The 22,745-nt window shown below is 45.7% G+C and overlaps 1 protein-coding gene across 3 annotated transcripts in view; it reads left to right on the top strand.

Moving 5' to 3' along the window:
* The window catches only part of LOC148039280 (Alkaline-phosphatase-like family protein), a 182,263-nt gene that overhangs the window by 122,279 nt on the left and 37,239 nt on the right, over window positions 1-22,745 (top strand). For all 3 annotated transcript variants that reach the window (XR_015690400.1, XM_087675170.1, XM_087675171.1), the window contains exons 12-14: window positions 9,686-9,836; window positions 10,408-11,098; window positions 18,706-18,797. Coding sequence is in view for 2 of the 3 variants with exons in the window: in XM_087675170.1 (XP_087531296.1) it covers window positions 9,686-9,836; window positions 10,408-11,098; window positions 18,706-18,797 (934 nt within the window). In the remaining variant the exon portion in view is untranslated. The remainder of the gene's footprint in view (window positions 1-9,685; window positions 9,837-10,407; window positions 11,099-18,705; window positions 18,798-22,745) is intronic.

Genomic DNA, 22,745 nt, shown 5'->3' with positions numbered 1-22,745 from the left:
CAAGTAGATGAGCAACCATACCTTGCTTATGTATCTCCTTTAACACTATACAACTAATGTGACTAAATCTTTTATGCTAAAGTTTACTTGTGTCCACACTAGCGGTGGTTGTAAGAGCACTTATCTCATATAGGTTGTTCCTTCTTTCTTCTTTGCCGACAACTTTGCCAGCACTATCGATAATTTCTACACCTATCTTAGTGAACCTCACCTCATGGCCAAGATAAGTTATAGAAGCGATTGATATAGCAGATTCTCTTAATCTCTAGGACATACAACACATTTGAAAGATTCTTGAGTTTACCATTTGCAGTAACAAAGGAAATAGTACCTGTGCTTTCAGTGTGGCATTTTGCATCTTTCCCAACCATCACAGTAATGGATTCTTGCAGAGGCTTCATAGAACTATATAGACCTTTCTTGTTCATGTGACAAGAGGCGCCACTATCCAATACCCATGAGTTAGTGTTAGATATTTATTGCGCCGTGGAATACACTTCCTGAATGGTCGCCATGAATAAGTCCAACTCTACTTTAGCCGTATTGGCTGTCTCTTTCCCTTTAGTCTTCATGGTGCCATTCTTTTCATGTGCCTTTTTGATATGACAATTTGCAATTGCATGTCCTTTCTTCTTGTAGTAAAAGTACTCTCCATGAAACTTTTTCTTACCACCCTTTTGTAGAGTTGAAGCGAAAGCGGATCGAGAGAGAGAGAGCAGAGAGTAGGTGCATTAATTGAGGTGCTCAATGATACAGAATTGAACAGTGAGATAGAGTGAGAGTGAGTCGATAGATAGGTGTGTACCAGTGTGGTACACACAAAGAATAAAAGAATGTATTTATACTTAGGGTACGGTACACTTACATCCGCTAGGGTGAGTTCACGTGTGTAAAGTAATATATACACGAGAGAGCGTAAAGGGCTTTTACACCCAACAACGTCCCACTTAAAGGCCTGAAGCGATCCTTTAACCAACTCCCACAAGTCTAATGCAATGCTCATATTGAGCCTTTGCAAGACTTTTAGTGAGAACATCTGCAGGGTTATCTTGTGATTTGATCTTAGTCAAGGTGACTAGACCGTCATCCAAAACCTGTCTGATAAAATGATACCAAATTTCAATATGTTTGGTACGTGCGTGAAACGTGGCATTCTTAGCTAGGCATACAATGCTCTGGCTATCACATCTAAGTACAGGTGTTTTGGTGGTCATCCTCTATCCTTGACCAAATGACCAAGCCAAATTGCTTCTTTTAAAGCTTTAGTGGAGAGTGCTACTATTTTTTGCAGTCTAAGTACTTTGCTAATGTACTTTTCTTGTGAGAGAAATAAGAGCTTTTGCTCTCTATCTCGTGTTACACGCAGCCCAAAATATGCTCAGCTGCACCCAAATCCTTCATGGAAAAGGCTGAATTCAGCTGCCTTTTCAATGCATTAATTTGGCTTTTATGCTTACGAGCAATAAGTATATCATCCACATAAAGCACAAGTATAATAAGGCTTCCATCATCAACCTTCTTAATATATAAGCAGTGATCTGTACTACTCCTTTTAAATCCATGTGAGAGTATGAAGACGTCAAACTTTTTATACCAACCATTGTCTAGGAGCCTGTTTCAAACCATACAAGCTTCTCTTAAGCTTACATACCAAATGCTCCTTTCCATGTATAACAAAGTCTTCGGGCTGTTTCATGTACAACTCTTCTTCCAGATCACCATGCAGAAATGCAGTTCTAACATCCATCTGATCAAGTTCAAGATCCATAGATGCTACAATGGTAAATAACACTCAAAGAGTGGTCATTTTGATAACAGGAGAAAACACTTCCTCAAAATCAATGCCCTCCTTTTGTGTATAGCCCTTAGCCACAAATGTGGCTTTGTATTTGGGTTTGCCATCCACACATTTGATTTTATAGACCCATTTGTTAGGAATGGCTTTCCTATCTTTGGGCAATGTAACCAAATCCTAAGTATCATTCCAATACAATGACTTCATTTCTTCCTGCATAGCTAGCTCCCACTTTTTCTTTAATTCACATGATAAGGCCTCTTTATACGTAAGAGGTTCACCTTCATCTGTGAGCAAAATGTAGTTCAAAGAAGGATCAAATCTTTGTATAGGTCTTCAATGTCAATTACCTCATTGTTTGGCTGCTGAACTACATGTTCAGGCTGCTGTAATTCATTTTCAGCATGCTGATTTTGGTGCTCAAGTTGATTTTCAACGTCCCCTTGCTGCCCATTTTCATCTGGCTTAATAATGATATGTTGATTGTCATAATCGGCATCAAAAGGAGTTGAATTTTCAGTGGTTGATGGTTGCTCAAGTAATTGATCATGCTGAAATTTAACTTTCTTTTTATTTGAGTCATTAGATGTGACATTTTTCAGTAGCTTTGAGTCATTGAATACCACATCTCGGTTGCGTAGCACCTTTTTCATGCTTGGAACCCAAACTCTATAGCCCATTTCACCTTCATCCTCATAACCCATGAAGATGCCTCTATGAGATTTCATGTCAAGTTTGGTTTTGCTATCAACAGGTACATGTATATAGCATTCGCAACCAAAGACACTTAAGTGGTCATATGAAGTATGCAACGCGGTTTTAAGTGCCTCTCCCCAAAACGATTGCGAGAGATTAGCTGTGGACAGCATGTACCGAATCTTCTCACATAATGTGCGATTCATTTGCTCAGCCACACCACTAGATAATGGATTGTAAGGAGCTGTAAGCTCTTGTTTAATCCCATTGACATCACAAAACTTATTGAATTCTTTAGATACATACTCTCCCCCATTATCTGTTCTTATGCATTTTAACTTTAAGCTCTTTTGAGTATTAACCAATGCATAAAACCTTTTAAAAGCATCCAATGCCTCATTTTTCTGCTTAAGCAAGTAGACCCATAGCTTCCTAGAATGGTCATCAATAAAAGACACAAAATAATGAAAACCACTATGAGTTTTTATTTGCATGGTGCATATATCAGAATGGACTAAATCCAAGATATTTACCTTCTTAGAGGCTCCATGAGAGTGTGGACTCTCTACATGTTTACTAAGAACACAATCATCACAAAAGTCAAGCTTTGAGTTTTTCACATCAACTCTTCCAAGTGAAGAAAGTGCCTGCAAAAGCACCGTTGTCAACAATCCACGATTGTGACACTCCATCATGAGCTGACAACAAGGCATCTATCACATCTGTTTTAGTGATATATATGTCCTCCATTGTCATAGTAGTGGATCTAAAAATGCAACGAGCAAATGAGCATATTTATCCTCTCCTATTTCCTCAATAACAACACTAGATATCACATTTGCTTGTTCTGTCTCTTTAGGGGTAGAGCTGCCATCCTTCTCATTCTTTTTGCCTTTTGCATTAGCTTGCTTCTTGTGTTCTTGTTCTTTTTTAAAGTACCTGCAATCGGGCTTTTTATGCCCTTTGCACCCACATTGATAACAAGTTACATCTTGTTGTTTTTCCTTGCTTTTGCTGCGATTTTTGTTTTTATTTGCAGCATTATATCTTTTTTCAATTCTTCCTCTTACATTGTAGGCTGATCCACTGTTTTTCCCACTTGCCTTGCGTCTAATCTCTTCGTTTAGAATAGAACCATGCACACCATCAAATGTCAAGTTAGGGTTATTGCTCAATGACACAATTGATGCTTTCCATGAATCGGGCAAGGTCATGAGCAAGAAGATAGCCCTCAATTTAAGATCAAAAAGTTGGCAAACCTGCATCTTGTAACTGACTCAAAATACCAGTGAAAGCATTCAAATGCTCTGAGGCAAGCTTGGACTCATCAAGCTTCAAGTTGACCAACTTCCGCATGAGATGTACCTGATTGATAGGAGTTGTATTTTCATAAGTAGCCTTGAGTTTCTTCCAAACTACATAGGCAATATCAAGCCCCTTTATATCGACCAAGATATCATCTGTGACGGCCATTTTAATGTAAGTAATGGCCTTTTTATTCATTTTAGCCCAACCCTCATCTGACAAAGCAACATGCTTATGTTCTACTAAAACATTATCACAATCCTTTAGAAAGAGTATACTCTACATACGATCTTTCCAAAGATCAAAACCATTGCCATCGAATTTACGAATCTCAAAGAGATTCTTTGTGTCAGATGTAGATGCACTGCGAGCCATCTTCAGCAATATACAACTGCAATAAATGACTGAATGCTTTGAGCCAATAGCAAGGTTGCTGAATTGTAATAGTAAGTACACACTCTTGTACTTCCAAGGTGTCCAAGAAGCAGATGTTTAGCTGCAATTTCAGTCTTAAGTATTGATTACAGTATATACATGAATCAAAACTGATACATTTGCATTAAAGACAACTTCCACTTCAATAGTGCATCACTAAAATTCCCAAATGCAGTATTTACCACTGTTTCACTGCATAGTGAGTATTCAGCAATACCTATACCAAGAGAAGCTGCCCTTTTTCAACATTTGAAGCATCCAAAACTCAAAAGACTCCCACTCAGCAGTGAATCTGCTGCAAATTTCACTGTCCAGTCTCAAATCGACTCAAAATACATTATCAATGTGAAAAGCCCCAAAATTTCTGTAGTGAATCTGCTCCAATTGCATCAATACATCTTATGGAGCATCAAATACGAGCTAATGTTGCAGAAATTTCATGGTTTCTGCAAAAAGTTCCAAATTTCAGGGTCCAAGAGTGCACAATTTCCAAGAAATTGGCTTAAACAAGCAAAAAATTTGCTTGCATTTGAAAATCCCCAAAATTTCTGAGACTCAATGTCTGCAATTTATAGATCAGGAGTCTCTGACACATATGTCTAGCACCAAATCTGGGAAAAGTCCCAAATTTTAAGAAGCAAATTTGCACAGATTCATGCTTTGTGCTTCCTTCTGTGAACACTCGGAAGAGGGGGAATAAATCAGACTCGAAATTTCCGATTTTAAGAAAAAAAAAAGTATTGGGGGCGTTGACTTTCCCGTCTGACGAAGACAGGTGCCTGTCGACCGTCGTATCGCGCTGACCTGGATCCCACATCGCCTCGCCACACGCGCAATCTTCGTCTGTCGCCTGCGCTGGTTGCCGCGTCGATTGCCTACATCTCCCGTTTGTCGCCCGTGTGCTAGTCGCGCTAGTCCTCGTCAAATGTTTGCTCCCTCGTGTGCTGTTGACTGGTTGCCTGCTCTTCAATAGTCCGCCAGACTGTTACGCCTGTCGCTTGGTCACACTCCTGCGTGTTGACTGTAAGAGTCACCTTAGTCTCCACTATCTGCATGTAACCTGGCTCTGATACCAATTCGTAGAGTTGAAGCAGAAGTAGATCGAGAGAGAGAGAAGAGAGCAAGCGCATTAATCAAGGTGGTCAATGATCCAGAATTGAACAATGTTGAATAGTGGGAGTGAGTCGACGGATAGGTGTGTACCAATGTGGTACACACAAAGAATAAAAGAATGTATTTATACTTAGGGTATGGTATACCCAACACCTTCTTTTTGTCACTATTGGTAGAGGAACCATTTTTGCCTTTCACATTGGCAGAGAATGCAACATCTCCAGTGTTGCTACCTTCTCGGGCGTTAAGCCTTAACTCCTCCATTAGTAGTGCACAAAATTCCTTAAACATAAAAGCTTGGGGTCTTACTTGAGTATTTAGGGCAGTTACCAATCCATCAAACTTTGGTAGACAAATTTAAAGACATCTCTGAGCTAGCTCCTCACTAGTCTTTTGTATCCTAGCACCAACCATCCGGTTACATAGATTCTTGATCTGAGTAATGAATGCTTCAGCTGTCTCTTCTTTAGTAAACTTCTCTGTTGCTAGTTGATTCTCCAAGTTCTGAATCCTTGTTTAATTTCGCATTTCGTACAGAATCTTCATTACATTTCAAGCCTTTGTTGCCTTGGTTGTGTGCTGAATCAAGGTCAAAACACTATCAAAATAACTTGTAACTAAGGCACATAGTCCATCTTTGCTCCTTCGTTTCCAAGCTCGTAGAAGATCTGCATTTGGAGGAATCATAACACTCGAATTTGATGGGTTGGGAGTGGGTTGTAATTTTGGGTCAGTTCCTAACACCGTCTCTAGAAGCTCATAAGAATCAAGGATAGTTGTGATTTTAAACTTCCACAAAGTATAGTTTGTACCATCTAACTTGCCTTCGTTGAAGGTTGGTGGATGAATCCTCAGTGTTTGAATTGCCGGTACAACAACACGACCACCTAATGCGCTAGCACCACTACTTAATGTAGCAGGTGACATTTCTCCTCTTCACTGTTGAAGCCCTTGCCTCTCACGTACTCTTCACTTCTCAAAGCCCTTTGGGCTCAGATACCATATAGAAATTATACGACACAGTGGACGGAATCTAAACAAGGAGTAGAGAACGCACAACAAATATGCGAAGAACAAAAACTGATTTAATTTCAAACGAACTGATATAAAGATGGCTTTGTCCACCCCTGTGCTTCCATTGTGAAGTTTAGATGGCGACCCAAACATATGATAGGTGAAGAGCTTAGGGTGACTTGAAGAACTTTGATTGGGTGAACGATAGATTAACAATGGCTTTAGAGAGGTCTTCCTTTTATAGCCTAGAAAGGTAGTTTGGTTGGCGTGTTCAAACATATTATGAACCTTCCCTAGTTGGCCAAGGAATATTCCCTTCACCGCTGGGACCCCAAAATAGGGGCCCTTGATAACTCCCATACCCTACAACTTGATGCATTGTGCCTAGAGTTCCTACAAGCATAACTACTCTATCTAGCCCAAAGGGTAGATCCACAAGGGTCACCTTTTTGCCATCCGGTCACATTAACCTCATTTAACAAACAAGTTAGGATCCACCCAATGTCCGTGCTTACACATAGCTTCTCCTCATAATGGGAGCCTTACACTGTAACCAGCCTTCCTTCCATGGATGGGTGGTAAATCCGTGATTACAACTTGATTACAGTAGCAAACAGTTAATGCAAATCTGAAAATACAAATTTACCTACTGATCTTGGACAATGTACACTGGATTGGTCCCAAAATTGGTGCTCCTTTCAGTATTTCTTTAGCTTTATTGAAGAAGAGGTTGATTTACAATGGGATTCTCTCGATTCCCTTCGCAATCCAAACTCCCCTTGTTGTCCAAAGTGACCAGTAAGTCTTCAATCTATTTTACCCCTTGATTCGGGCAATTAATTGGTCTTCACCCACTTCATAGACGATGGAAATGCCCCACATTCAATGGTTGGCTAGTCCTCTACCTAAATTTAGCTGAAATTCACCTTCAGCCCCGAAAAATCCAAGTCTTGGAGCTTCCAATTTTAGGCATGCTTCCCGAGGCTACTGCTAAACCCTAATTTCTGCTGTAAATTAGGGTTTACAGTACAGAAATTTGCAATTTCTTAGCCTCCGATTTATCCTGTAAATTAGGGTTTACAACAAATAAAATTGTAATTTCTCAGTCTCCAAGGGTCCAAATACTGAGATCTTCGGAGCAAGGCTATGAAATGGCTGGAAGATGAGAGAGAAAGCTGTAGAGAGAGAAAATTCAGAGTTTTGTTACAAAGAATGACTGAAAATCAGTCAAATGCAGCTGCTACCCTGTCACAACAGTATGTAGATGCAAAGAACTGAAGAAAATCAGTCATTTACTGCTGTTGCCTTGTCTCAACAGCCTATAGATGCTATCACCTGCTATTGATTGGTCTTCTCCAGCCCTTGGTTACCTCAAAAGGTCCTCCAATGTTTGCAAATCAGACCATCAACATCTCCTCCCTCTCTCTTATAGGCTGAATACACTAAAAATGCCTCTCCCTAGCCTCTAAAAACGTTTTTCAGTCTTGCATGGGCATTTTGGACAAGTGGCAGCCTTCTAAAATGGTTTTTCTAGCATTATTATCCATAACTAAATATTAATTTTCAGTCTTTAAATACTGAAAATTAATCTAAGAATTATTTTGGTACCCTGAAAAATAATTTGGTTGGCCAATAATTACATTGGCTAGGCATCTTCCACTCCTGAGTGTCTCTGCGCGCCATCTTTGATCATCAGATTGGTGTTAGGTTCCATTAAACGCAACTTCTCTAGTGTCACTAGACACTTATGGCCAAATGAATGACCTAAGCCAACAACTGGCACCAGATACTAGCAAGTACGTGTGCGGCATAACTTATAGCATCTTTTACCTTTGACATCCCGTGATTTCGTAGAGTCCCGGGCTCATAAATTTACTCTTACCCCAATAATACGTCACATGTGCAACATTTATTTAACCATGTGATTAAAAATTAATCCAAATGTTAAGTCAGGTTTTGAAAATATATGTCCTCATGACAGCCCTCCCCCTTAAAATCCTTGCAATCATCATTGATTGCATTGCTAGATGCATCAAAAGCAAAATAGTGGATTGGAATTTCCACAAGGCATCATAGATAACACAACAGTGCACATTGTTGCTCAACCATTCCATATATCCAATACATGCTGAAAATTACCAGCCAATCATAACATAACATAAGACTCAGAAAGAAATCTTAAAAACATTGCCAGATTATCATGTGACATGTCTATATCTCATGAGCTCAACTCATTTAGCAAAACCAAACCATAGCATAGCATAACCAAGCATAAACCATGCTAAAACATCAATGGCATCATAACATATGCTCTTGCCCATGGAACTAGATGTAAACCATTGAAAACTAAGCATGATATGATCACGAACTGATCACTTGCTGATCAGAGAACTGATCACAATCTGCTGCTAATGTGACCCCAAACTGATCACAAACTCATTGCAAAAACTGATGCCAAAAGTGACCATAAATGGTTCTCAAGCCGATCAAAAACTGAGCTGAAACTGATCAGAATTTTTATCTTGAAATTGAGGCAAAATTCATGCCAAATTGGAAGAAAACCAGAACTTAATGTCATGACGGTGGACTGCACTATTCTGAGCCACATGTGAAAGCCATGTGAATAGCTTCTAGCACTTTGTATTAGGACTTAGGTCCTTTAATACTGACCTGAATTACTGTTTTATAGTGACTTTCTACCTTTTAGGATACCCCAAATGTTCTGAAAAACACTGCTGTAAATTTGGGTCCCGCCAAAGCAATCTATGCCCTCACATGATTGAGGAAACTATTTGCACAACATTAGCTTGAAGCCTTATTCTCATACACAGTTTGGGTGTGTTATGTTGTCTAGATGATGCGTTAGGTTCTCTCGCTAGTTGGGATGATCAGGAGTAATTATGATGCCTCAGATTGATAACTTAGTAGCCCTTGAGTTATAGGCGCTTTGAGGGTAGTGTTGGCCAAGTGCTACAATAAACATACGTAGTTAAATGCCTCTTGATATTTATTAATACCATGCTTGATCACATACAGACATTTGAACCATTTGCTGTGACCTGCCCAAGCATGGTCTATCCAATGGTGATAACCAAATTTGCTTTTCTATTTTCTTCTGATTTTACTTTCAAAAATGCCAGGAAAGAATGCTTTGTAGATCAAAACTCTAGTCATCATTGCCTAGTCATTTGAATTGAGGCAATAAATGTATTATATGCTTTCAATGGTGTTCATCAAAGACAAACAGCCATGTTCAGTTTCAGTTCTTTAGTACACTGCTTGCATTCATCACTAATGCTAGTTCATTTCTGTCTTGGGATGTTCAAGTATCGGCCGAGTTAATGCAGATTTGTTCAGCCTGGTTCCTGGGACTTGGACCATGGAAGTCTCTGAAATCAAGTCTCAGCACAAACATGATTGGACAGTGATAAAATGGATGGAACACTACCTCAGTGTGATGTGCTTGAACAGTGAACAGGTTTTAATCTTTTCCTGCTGCTACCCCATCATATTTTCCTTTCACACATTCAAATGATTCAAGGTTGCTCAAATATCACAATATGTGCATTGCATTGCAATTAGTAAGCAGATTTCATGTTTTCAGCAGCTGCAGCTTTTTTACTGACCACTAGAATTCTCTGTGTCTTTAGCCTGATGTGGTTTTAGATGGAAAGGGCCATGGATTTACTCACTTTGGCATTGAGCATCCAGCGTATGAGGGTCACAAGCAAGAAAACTTCTCATGGCTGTAGAAATCTCTGTTCTTTGTTTCCCACCCTGTGGAGTACTGCCAATGAGCGGGATAAAAAGTGTGCTGAAACTATTACCCAATGTGTGAATAAACACTTGGAAATTTATAAAATAGATCTCAGTTACTGGGTTGTACACAATCTTTGGAAGTTGCATGTGTATATGGATTGAATGGAGGAGAAAAATCTTATAAATTGTCCTGACTGAGTTGTCTGTTTCAAAAATTCTGTTGTTTTCTTGTGTAAATATTTTCTCTGGCTTTCAGAATGTGATGAAAGCTTCATTTACTGTTTATGCAGGTAAAACGATTCTTTAAGAAATATGCAGAATCAACATTAAGTGGTTTTGACTTAAGTGAGCTTGCAAGCTTACAAAAGTTTTACGAGCATGCTCATAGTGAAATGGGGAATCGGACTCATCTTCAGTTTTCTGAGGCAAGTCCTGAGGAAGGCATAGTCAAACTTGCAGGCATTATTAATGCCTATACTACATATCTCAGTGAGGCAGCTGCTCTAGCACGCTCAAAATGGACTCAGTTTGGCACTGATATGATGGCATTTGGCCTCACAATACTTATTTTGGCTTTTGTTGTTCAAATTGCCACCCTGTCCAAGCTGGTGCTGTGTGGTAGTTACAATCAGGCCAACTTGGATCTTGAAGATGAACATAAGCTTTTACCAATCAGTGAAATGGTATCTAGCAGTTTCATTTTTGGTGCTGCATTCTCAGTAATAGCCTTCTCATCCAATTTTCTCATGGGTGGCTCTATGCTACGATCTTTGAACCAGTGGGGAATGATCGTACTTGGTGGCTTCATTATTGGTTCAGTTAAGGCCTGTATATTTTCTACGGGTTTCCGTGTAGGCCTTTCATTTGATTTACAAAGGTTAAATTCTCCAATTTGTGGATGTAAAGTTGATCTCAGAGATGTACTGGCAGTCTCTTTCTCTGTTATCTATGCATGCAGTCTTCTTTCAAATAGCTTCATATGTAAGTTTCTATACTCATGCTATTTAGATCTAATAATACTTTCTTTACTCTCTTTTTTTTTTGCAAATAAAATGTGGCTAATTATATTACTTCAGAAAAACCCCTGAATACAAGGAAGTGCTCATGCTCAACAGACTAGCTGGAGCTGATCAGAGTCACAGATATATCAAATATACATGCCTCTCAGGGCGGTCTAGGGGGGATGGGGGCAAGAAGCCATGAACGAGGGGTGTATCGCCATCTAGGGCTGCTTGCCTGCATCATGAAAAACAGGTCCTAGCCGCCCCAAGTGCGCAGGAAACGACAACGGAGCTCCTAACGAGCCCTGGACTCACCGTGCACTTGATCCCATCGACTGTAGAGGGAGTGGATGATGGAGGTCCAGAGCTTTGCTAAGGTCGCTTGTACTGAAAGTCTCTCTCCGCCAAAAGCCTCTTGACATCGCGCCTTCTAGATATGCCATCCAGTAGGACTCCCTATGATCTCCCATACCTCAGAGCGGTCTGCTGTGGGCTTCAGTACCTGGCGGATGGGTAGAGCCTCCAAACCGACCATTGCGCACGACCCTGCCTCAATAATGAATATCGTGTCCTGTATCCCGGCCCCATATAGAAGGTGACGGCCCTAGGTGACTGCCTGCCAATAAAAAGCTCCTTATGAGATATATCCAAGGCTGGGTGCTATACGACAAAGGATGCGGCATGCTCCTCTCCACACGAGCTGTGCTGTCTCTCACATGACCAAAGGCAGTGCTTTGGGGACTCCAGAGGCTGCTATGTGCAACGTTTACAACCTCCCTCCTTCTGCATTTGGGCTAACCAACTCCCCACCGCCAGGTCTCCATGTGCCACCAGCCATAGGAAATACGATACCCTCCTTGGTCTCTAGCTATCCCATAGACCATGCCAGAAGGTCCGTCGGAAAGCCTCCGTGATGATGTGGTCCGCCCAATGCGTGCTGCGCGACGGCGCCCAATTCATGTCCTCCTGCATTAGTACGTGTCTGTCAATCTTGGCTATGTACTACAAGAACCTCGGTGGCTTCTTGGCAACCGCAGTGGCCGGCCATAGCTACTCTCTCGGATCCCACTCTAGCTCATCCAATAGCGTGCCCTCCCAAATCCAAAGGTGCCACTCCCTGAGCTCCTCCTAGAAGACATAAGGGTCTAGCCGCCATGTCTTCCCCTAAAGGCCAACCACTCGAATCCTCCTCCATGGAAGGACAACTATCCCCTCATCCTGCTACCCTCTTTCAAGGGCCAGACGCCCCCCCTCTTGTACGGTGAAGAAAGTCCCATGTGGGGCGCCTTCCACTCTGCCTGCCACCTGTAGGGGGATACTTGTTGGTGAAAACCTAGCGGCCCATACCTCGCTGGCCTCTTGTCTTGGAGGGGAAAGCCACTCCTAAGGTATTGCTGCATCTATCTCCCTTCTCCTCAACTCAGAGGAAGTTCCGCACTAGGCAGCAAAGCTGTACTACACAGGACAAGGCGAAGCACCAACACGAGGTGATGTACCAAGCCGTTGCTAGAAGGACCTGGTTAACCACCAGGGCTCGGCTTGCTAGGGAAATGCGAGCAATACTCCAGTAGGTTAGCTTCCTCCGAAGAATCGAGTCAAGGATTGGAAGAAATTGCTGGACGGGAGTGATGCCAAGTCCCACTTGGAACCCTAGGTAACGGACGGTCTACCCTTTGCACACCCATCTAAATCCCAAGTGACCGCCCCACTTCGTGCTAGAGTCCGGATCTGTGAGGAAATCAACCGACTTTCGCCAGTTGATTTTTGCTCCCACTGCCATACAGAACACCTCGAGAGCCGGTCTCACTCTCTTCAACATCAAGTCATCGTCCTCTACGCAGAGTGTTGTATCATCTTCATACTTTGAGTCTAAGAGCTTCGTCTCCTCTCTCATTGGAAGTCGGAGGCCACGTAACCCGCTCACACGTGACCTGAGCAAGTGAGACATCGCCTTTGCAAAGAGTAAGAACAGGTACATGGCCAGGGGGCAGCCCTACTGGACCGATCTCTCCAGTCAAAACTCCTCCCCTCGCCTACCACTTATGAGAACCTTGCTGGTGGCCGATCTGTAAAGTGCTGAGACCCCACAGATCCATGCTGGGGGGAAGCCCAACCTCATCATAGTGTCTTCTAAGAAGTTCTAGTCCACCTTGTCATAGGCTTTCTCGAAATCCAGTAGTACAGCCAGTCCCTGACCACTGTGTTGGGTTCACTTAGTCGCCTCAGAGAAGGTGAAGATATTGTCAAGGATGCTCCTATCCTGGACAAAGCCTGTCTGTGTGTCATAAATGATGTTTGGAAGCACTGGGCGGAGTCGTCTACCAATCATCTTTGCCAATGCCTTATAGGCCACTGACAACAAGGTGACGGGTCTCCACTGGGATAGCTCCAACCGGTCTCCCCCTTTGGGGAGGAGACTGATAAGACCTGCCAAAAGACTCCTTGGCATTCGTCCAGAAGTGAAAATCTCCTTGAAGGCCAGCAGTAAGGGGTCCTTCACCATCTCCCAGTAGGTAGTGAAGAAGGCCTTAGAGAGGCCATCCTCTCCCAAGCATTTCTGCCCATCCTATTTATGGAAAGCCTCCTCTAGTTCCTTCTTTGTGAAGGGGGCTAGGAGGGAGCGTCCCATTTCCAATGTGACAAGGGATGGGATGGGATCCCAGACCTGTTGTCTACATCATTGTCCTCTAGTTGAAGCTATCTGCTGCTGGAAAAGGCGCTTGTAGTAGTTGGTGGCAATCTCCATCACCTCGTCTGGGCTAGAACGAGTCCTTCTATACGGATCCCGAAGACTACGTATCTGCTCTCCTAAGGTGCAAGGCTGGTGCACCTGGAAAAATTCCCTACACATCATGTCTCCTTTCTACACCCAGAAGGCTACTGAGGTACGGAAAGAGAACTCCGAGCGTCTGTCCTCTAGGTCGGCAATAGTTGCTCTTGTGCGCACCTCGTGTGCATGGAGGATGGGATCCTCTAGTGCCTCCTATAGTAATCTCTACATGGCTGCTAGGTCCCACCGGAGTCCTCTCTCCTCCTCCCAGCTTTACTGCCTAGCTTGTAAGACTGCCTCCCAGTAGATACTACTCGACTCGACTAGGACCTCTGCAATTTCCTCTGCGATCCCGTTCCTCTTGTCCCACTCCCTAGTTTAAATCTACTCAATTTGTCTCTTCATCTCCTCCCTCCTATAGATTGAGTTAGGGATCCGACAGGATCATGTGTCTAGGGCAAATGGTGGGGGGTTTAGTGTCAAGAACCGGGCAGTGATTAGACAAAGTGGCACCCACCAACTGCCCTACCTAGCCTCTGCGAGAGCATCCCCACTCTCCCACATAGAACTTGTCCAGTCGCTTCGGCAGGACTCTGCCCAGCCGCCTGTATCCTCGGGAGGAGTCCAGCAATCTTGCCCTCCTATGGAAAGCTCCGTCTCTCCAAGCATTGCATGCTTCTACTGCTAGTAAAAAGACCTCCCATGCCTCCTGCTCCTCCCCAACCATGCCTTGATAGTTTTTGCGTGTGCCCTACTAGTCCTTTGAGGCCTCCAGGTTGTTGAAGTCTCCTCCAACGATCCAGGAGTCCACCTCTGGGAGTCCTGCTGCAATCTCCACCTAGAACCTCCTGCATGCCCTAACCTCAATAGGGGCATAGACATTGAGGAATCCAAGGCACAAGTCCCCAATATCCAATCTGATCCATAGAACCCTCCTTGCCACGATCGTTCCGTGGTCTTGTACACAGGCGGTAAGGCTTGGGCTAATGGAGGTGCATACGCCTTCTCTCCTACTGTGGGCATTGATGGCATGCTCCCAGTAAGTGTGTGAACTGCCAAGGAGTACCTTTCCTACCCGCTGGGCCTGGGAGAAGTGAGCTTGTGCTCTTGTATAAGTAAAATGTTGATTTGTCTGGCAAGGGCAAGCTACAGCTCCTGCTGAACAATCAACTTCTTGGAACCACGTGCTCCACTATAGTAGAGGCTACTCACATTCTAGGATGCAAGATGTAGACTCATGGGGATACCTGTGACTAACCAAACAAACATCTGTTCAGTATGGAAGTTGCTAACGAGGAGGAGCTATGAGGCATGTGGATACGCTTCGCTGCCGGCCTGCACGGTGAGCTCCATTCCCCCATGGTAGCCCTTGGGTGAACCATGGGAGTGATGGATGCGTCTGGTGGTACCACCAGGGCCTCTATCTGCCAAGCTGAGAGGCAAAACTCTGTGCACTGGTAGAAATGGGCCGCTTGTGCGAGGGGCCACTCGATCACATCCATCGGGGCTCTCCATTGCGGAGGGGCTCAAAAGATAATGCTTAGATGTGGGACCTCACCCCTAGCCCACCAGTTAATGTCCATTATGCAACCTAGCCATTGCTGGGAGAAAGTGCCAGTCCACCTTCTCCCATCCATTGGGAGATGTGATTTGCCACTTGGCTCTTCACCTCCTCCTCTATCTGGGTCAATGCCAAATCTCCTGTGTGAGACGTCTGAAGAAAAAAAAGGGTAGTTTGGTCCATCCGTTGGTGCCAGTAGATGGACCTTGCCATTCCTTGACTTGCGTGCCATGAAGATTCCCACCTCTAGGGGTAGTGGAAACTCTCCGTGCTCCGCAACTCTTAGATAAGACCACGGCCCACTGCGAAAGAACTCCTGTAGTAGTAGCTGTGCTTGTCTCGAGAAAGTGTGACAGGCGGCCTGGATGGAAGAGCCGGTGGCTCTTTTGGGGGGGGGGGGGGGGGGGCGCGTTAGAGTTCCAGTGAGTGGAGGATGTTGGTGTATGGGGCTCCTCACCTCCTGTGGGGAGGGGGGTTGCTTGTGGTGGATGAGGATCAGGGGTACTGGTCGGTGGGGGGATGGTGGAGAGGGGGAGGGTCGAAGAGCGGTGGGATGGTCAGAGGCACCTGGCAGGTGTAGGGGGGGGGCCGGTAGCTCTGGAGGGGGGGGGGGGGGGGGGAATGGGGGACATGAGCCGTCGGGTGAGGTTGCCTGTGACGCCTCTGTGGGGGGTGGATGTGTAGACCTGTGGTCTTGTCTGGTGGGGCAAGGGAGGGGGGGGGGGGGGGGGGGGGGGTCGATACTCGCCCTCGTGCTCCCTAGTACCGTGGTTGTGTTTGAGGGGCTGGCTATGGCCCCTTGTGCCGTCTCCCTCTCTGTCATCCCTAGACCCATATGAAGCCGTCCACGTCTACCTATGGGCCTATTGGCGAGGCTGCCTTGGCTCCGAAGTGCGTGCACTGCGCTGCCAGGTGCCCAAAGTCATGGCAACGCAGGCACCACCCGGGCTGCCCCATCACAATAACCTACTGCCTAAAGAAGTCTGCGCCTGCCTCAATCTCTAGAAACTGTGGTATGTTCTTTGTCTCTTTCACTGCCACCCGTACTTTTGGGACTCCTGCGGCTGTCACTACGTTCGCGAAAGAGACGAGAATGGGGGGGGAATGGGGGACATGAGCCGTCGGGTGAGGTTGCCTGTGACGGCTCTGTGGGGGGTGGATGTGTAGACCTGTGGTCTTGTCTGGTGGGGCAAGGGAGGGAGGGGGGGGGGGGGGGGGGGGGGGGGGTCGATACTCGCCCTCGTGCTCCCTAGTACCGTGGTTGTGTTTGAGGGGCTGGCTATGGCCCCTTGTGCCGTCTCCCTCTCTGTCATCCCTAGACCCATATGAAGCCGTCCACGTCTACCTATGGGCCTATTGGCGAGGCTGCCTTGGCTCCGAAGTGCGTGCACTGCGCTGCCAGGTGCCCAAAGTCATGGCAACGCAGGCACCACCCGGGCTGCCCCATCACAATAACCTACTGCCTAAAGAAGTCTGCGCCTGCCTCAATCTCTAGAAACTGTGGTATGTTCTTTGTCTCTTTCACTGCCACCCGTACTTTTGGGACTCCTGCGGCTGTCACTACGTTCGCGAAAGAGACGAGAAGGACAGTGCCGAAGAGCTGTCCAAAGTCTTCCACAAGCTGACGATACTCTATTGCCAATTTGGGGAAGAGTAGGGTGACCGGATGCCTAAGGAAACTGTTGTGGAGTGCGAATGCCTCCACTGTGAAACCATTGTACCAAGGGACCATGTAAATGACCCCCTTCGTGGAGGCATAGGGTGAACTGGCCACTAACTCCTGGGCTGCGTCTGTCGAGGTGAGTCATACCATGAAGATTCCTTAACCCATGAGAATCGCCTCCACTATCTGCGCTGTGCTGATGCGCAGCGTGGAGTGAAGCCAATCCCGAAGCTGAGCCTTGGACGGGGAGTGTCCTACGACTTGACCAAAGATCGTTGTTTCTTTTAGCTCCAGCTCTGTGGCATGGACTGCTAAGAGCTGTTCCTCTGAGAGGACTATGTGCAAGGTTTTGACCGGGGGGCACTCGCAGAATGCACCAGCGTTTGACCAAAGGTTTCCATTACACATCTCTTTTGAGAACCTACCAAACACACTGTTGCACTGCTGGAGGAGGGGGTGTTGTTTCTGCAAGTGGAGGGAGCAACGGGGGGGGAGGTGTGATAGTGAGGATGGGGGGTCTATTTTCTGACAGTGGTGGGGCACCAGGCACCATGGGTGATCGCGTCAGGCCGGAGCCGCACGGGTGGGGGGCCTGGATCCGGAGGGTGAAGGCCGAAGAGTGCCTGGGGAGTCAGAGTGGTGTCGGTGAGTGTGGTGGGCCTGGCACGTCCCTGCCTGGGGGCAGCACAGGGGAGAAACCAGGGTGGGGAAGGAAGGGGAGGCAGCGCGGATGGTTGCAGGCGGGCGGAGTCCCCCTGCGAATTGGGGGGGGGGGGGGGGGGGGGGGGGGGGGGGGGGTTTCGACGGTTTGCGATGGCGGGGGCAAGAGCAGCAGTGTGTCGGGTCGGGAGCTCGACTTTTTTCTTTTTACTTTCTTTACTCTGGTGTAAAGTGATGAAATTTGAATTTTGAATGCAGTTCATATGACAGCTTTGCATTCTAAACTCTGTTTTGAAGTTTGTCTTTTAGGAAAACTATCAAGAAGTTATGCCATTGATATGGATGCATTTTATCTTTTCTTTGCCAAAATGGGCAATCTCTTCATAATGGTAGTGGAGAATTTGGCCTTAGAAAAGAATACCAATGTGAAATCAAGCCGGATATGGGTGTTTAACAATATACCTAGAAAAGGTTCTCTCTAGAGGCAAGGTGAGGATTCTCAGTGTTTTGCAGATGGCTGCCCCAAAAAAAAAGACACCAGTTGAAAACATGAAAACAGAATGCCTCCTTAGTGAAAAGAATATTTGACTCCTACAGGTCCAGTAGTCTAGAATTTATAGTTATGATTCATATGTAAGGTACTGCACTGGAACATCAATTCTCAATCTGAGCAAAAAGGACCACCACATGATTTCTTGACATGCAAAACCTTATTTGAAATGCTTTTGACATGTGTGATAATTGCACAGTGAAACAACGCATTTGCAATACTTGTTTTTCCCCACAATATGACACATCTGCAAAGCACTTGCCACCACACTCCTGTGGTGAAACATGGAATGACATTTGGACTCTTATAAACTATGTCTAAGCATTTGTTCAGCCTTGTTCAGGCTTCCTTTGACGTTGTTAAGTATGCACTTGTTGATGCAGTGAACGAACAATATGTAGTGACATTTTTCCTTACTTCCTCTGGTTTACTTGATCTAAGGCGTGCTATACAGCGGAAATCAAAAGTATTGCAGGTATGCTCAGTGTTTGAACTTTGTTCTTTATGCCTTCATGTTATTTGAAAGACAAGTGCCTAGCTCTTTTTAAGTGAGAGTGAGACTCATGGTGTTTAAAAAGAATGTGATCAGTAGCACATATATAAGAACAAATTTGTATGGGCCTGTCACTTGGATTTGTTAGGCATCTGCTTAGAAACTGGATGCAATATTCATGTGAGGAGTGTAATGGGGTGTATTTACAGAGGAGATCCTTCCTACAACTGCTGCTACAGCTATGCGACATCACAGTCCCTTTCTTGCATCTCTTCTACTTTGGAGCCTAAGCAGCTTGCAGCTGTTCCTCGGTCTTCTGCTTCTTCCTTGCTGTTGCATCCCACATCTCATCCCAACTTTCTCAGCACCTGTCTCTTGTGCCACTCAACAGTTGGGCATCCTTGCCCCACCACCAGGCTGTCTTTTCACCTCCCCCTCCCCCTACCCTATCCTTCTTTACTTTGGTCCTTGCGGCCCCTTATTGTCCATCTTTTTCTGCACTTACAGACATTCTTTCCATCCTCATTCTATCATGTCTTTCTTTCTAGCCCCTTCTCCATTATCAGCAGCATTTGGGCAGACTGTATAACACTGTCCTTTGTTGGCCATGTTTTCAGACGACATTATTAACAATCCACTCCAAGTGTGTACATTCTCATTGTGCAGTTGCCTCATGGCAAGCGTGCAATATGTACCAAATGGGTTTATATAATTAAAAGAAAGTGAAATGGTTCTATTGACAAATACAAATCCCCCCTTGCTTGTGTCACCTCTTGGAGCAATCGCCCAATCTGCCAAGCCTGAATAATGAAATTGCCTCACGGCAAGCATGCAATATGTACCAAATGGGTTTATATAATTAAAAGAAAGTGAAATGGTTCTATTGACAAATACAAAGCCCCCCTTTTTGCCAAGGGCTATGCTCAACATCAAGGAATTGACTTTGAGGGGACTTTTGCCCCTACCTCTTGCATTACTACCATCAAGAGTATTATTGCCCTTGTTGCCCACTTTCATTGGCAGATGCATCAGTTGGACATTAAGATGTCATTTCTCCATGGATATCTCACTGAAGAGGTACATATTTCTCAGCCTCTTGGATTTGCAGTTAAAGGCTTAGAGTACAAAGTCTGTTGTCTTAAGAAGTCTTTCTATGGTTTAAAGCAAGCTCCACGGGCTTGATATGCTCACATACATTCTCATCTATTGCATCTTGGATTTCAGAATAGTGCTACTGAGGCTACTCTTTATATTTGACATCATGAATCTGATTTTATTATTCTTGTGCTTTATGTTGATGACATGCTTTTCACTGGGAAAGTGAACACGGAGAGACAAAGAGAGAAAGCAAGAGAGAGAAGGAACAATGTGACTACAATGGCTAAAGATATTGTTGGGTATTTCACTGACGCCTCACTTATGCCTATGCTCACATAGGAGTATCGGTGATCAGTAGGACACTGGGGCACTTTTTACTCTTAGTAGGAGAGGTTTTTTCCCCCAAACTCATGGCATTATTTTGTATGTGCTTATGACACACAATTACGGGCACTTATCGTGTTCGGTTGTGAACACCCCCTACAACCCTAAGGTTTTTTTTTTTTTGCAAGTAAAATGTGGCTGATTATATTACTCAAAAAAACTGATTACAACAGAGTGCTCATGCTCAACAGACTAACTAGAGCTGCCTACCTGCATCACAAATGGGGCTGTCTGCCTGCATCACAAAGAACAGGCCCTAGCCTCCCCAGGTACGCATGAAGTGACCACGGAGCTCCTGACGAGCCCTGGACTCGCCCTGCACTCGATCCCATCAGCCGCGGAGGGAATGGATGATGGAGGTCCATAGCTCTGCTAAGGTCGCAAGTGCTGAAAGTCTTTCTCCGCCGAAAGCCACCTGGCATTGCACCTTCCAAATATGCTATCCAGTAAGACTTCCTATGATCTCCCATATCTCCGAGTGGTTTGCTGTGGACTCCAGTACCTAGCGGATGAGTAAAGCGTCTCCAGACCGACCACTGCGCATGACCTTGCCTCGATCATGAATATCGTGTCCTGCATCCCAGCCTCAAACAAAAGGTGATGGCTCTAGCTGACTGCCTGCCAACAGAAAGCTCCCCATGAAATACACCCAAGGCTGGGCGCTATACGTCGAAGGATATGGCATGCTCCTCTCGACACGAGCTGCGCCTCCTTACAAGACCAAAGGCATTGCTTTGGGGTTTCCAGAGGCTGTTGTGTGCAGCGCTTACAACCTCCCTCCTTTTGGATCTGGGCAAGCCAGCTTCCCACCGCCAAGCCTCCATATGCCACCAGCCATAAAAAATACGATGCCCTCCTCGGCCTCCAGCTATCCCATAGGCGATGCCAGAAGGTCTGTTGGAAGGGCTCCGTGATGCTGTGCTCCGCCCAATGCCTCCTGCGTGACGGCGCCCAGTCCATATCCTCCTACATTAGTACATGTCTGCCAATCCTGGTAGTATACTCTAGGAACCTGGGTGGCTTTTTAGCTACCGCAGAGGCCGGCCATAGCCACTCTCCTAGATCCCACTCCAACTCATCAAGTGGTCTACCCTCCTAGATCCAAAGATGCCACTCCTTGAGCTCCTTCTAAAAAACATAGGGGTCCAGTCGCCAAGTCTTCCCCTGAAGACCCACCACCCGAATCCTCCTCCATGAAAGGGTGGCAATCCCCTCATCCTGTTGCCCTCTGTCAAGAGCCAGACGTCCCCCCCCTTGAATGGTGAAGAAGGCTCCCTGGGGGGCGCCACCCACTCTACCTGCCACCTAAAGAAGGATGCCTGCTGGAGAGAACCTAGCTGCCCATACCTTCTCGGCCTCTATTGGCTCTCGTATCGGGGGGGCAAGCCACTCCGGAGGTATTGTTGTGTCTATCTCTCTTCTCCTCAACTCCACTCCTCTCGTGCATCCTGATACTCGCTGCAGCACCTCCTCGTCCGCCATCCTGTACACCTCCCGCCATGTCCTGATGGAACGAGCTGGCCCGGCCTCCCACCCAGCCCATTGGATGTGGGGGCGCTCATGTATCTGTGCCCCTTCCCTATCTTTGACCTGGAGGTTCCAGATCACTGGCTGACGGTCTATTTCCTCTTGGCAACCTGGGGGGGCTCTGGATTAGGGCCTTACGGAGGCCCTACCACACGTAGAATAGACTCCGCAGGAAAGGTGATCTGGGGGGGGTGATCTGGGCTGAAGTGAAGATCCATCTCAGGGATGGCCTCTACTCACCGCCAAGCCTCGGTTTACAGTCCTGAAGGCCCTCCTGCAGTAAGACCTTCCAGGTCTGCCCACCTGGTGTGAGACCGCGGATAATTAGCTTGCCCAAGAGGGCCATACTCTGATATTGTGGGTCTATGATCCCAAGCCCTCCCTCTGATCGATGTCGTACGATGGTCGCCCACGCCACCTTGGCCCTAGAGTCCCTAGAGCCATCAGACCCAGACCAAAGGAAATTCCGCTCTAGGCGGCGAAGCTACCCTACGCACAATGAGGAGAAGCATCAACACGAGGCGATGTACCAGGCCGTCAGTAGGAGGACCTGGTTAACCACCAGGGCTTGACGGGCTAGTGAGAGGCGAACCGTGCTCTAGTAGGTCAGTTTTCTCCAAATAGAATCTAGGACAAGAAGAAACTGCTAGGCAGGAGTGATGTTAAGTCCCACCTGGAACCCTAGGTATCGGACGGTCTGCCCTCTGCTCACCTATCTAAATCTCAAGTGGACTCCCCACTCCGTGCTGGAGTCCAGGTCTGTGAGGAAACCAACCGACTTTCGCCAGTTGATTTTCGCGCCCACTGCAACGTAGAGCACATCAAGAGCCAGCTTCATTCTCTCCAGCATCACCTCATCGTCCTCTATGTGGAGGCATGTGTCATCTGCGTACTCTGAGTCTAACAACTCAGTCTCCTCTC

This window comes from Lygodium microphyllum, chromosome 3 (assembly GCF_053477565.2).
Source record: "Lygodium microphyllum isolate KBCC chromosome 3, Lygodium_microphyllum_v1.1.10, whole genome shotgun sequence".
NCBI classification, from domain to species: domain Eukaryota; kingdom Viridiplantae; phylum Streptophyta; class Polypodiopsida; order Schizaeales; family Lygodiaceae; genus Lygodium; species Lygodium microphyllum.
This window is presented reverse-complemented; position numbering and strand designations above follow the sequence as displayed.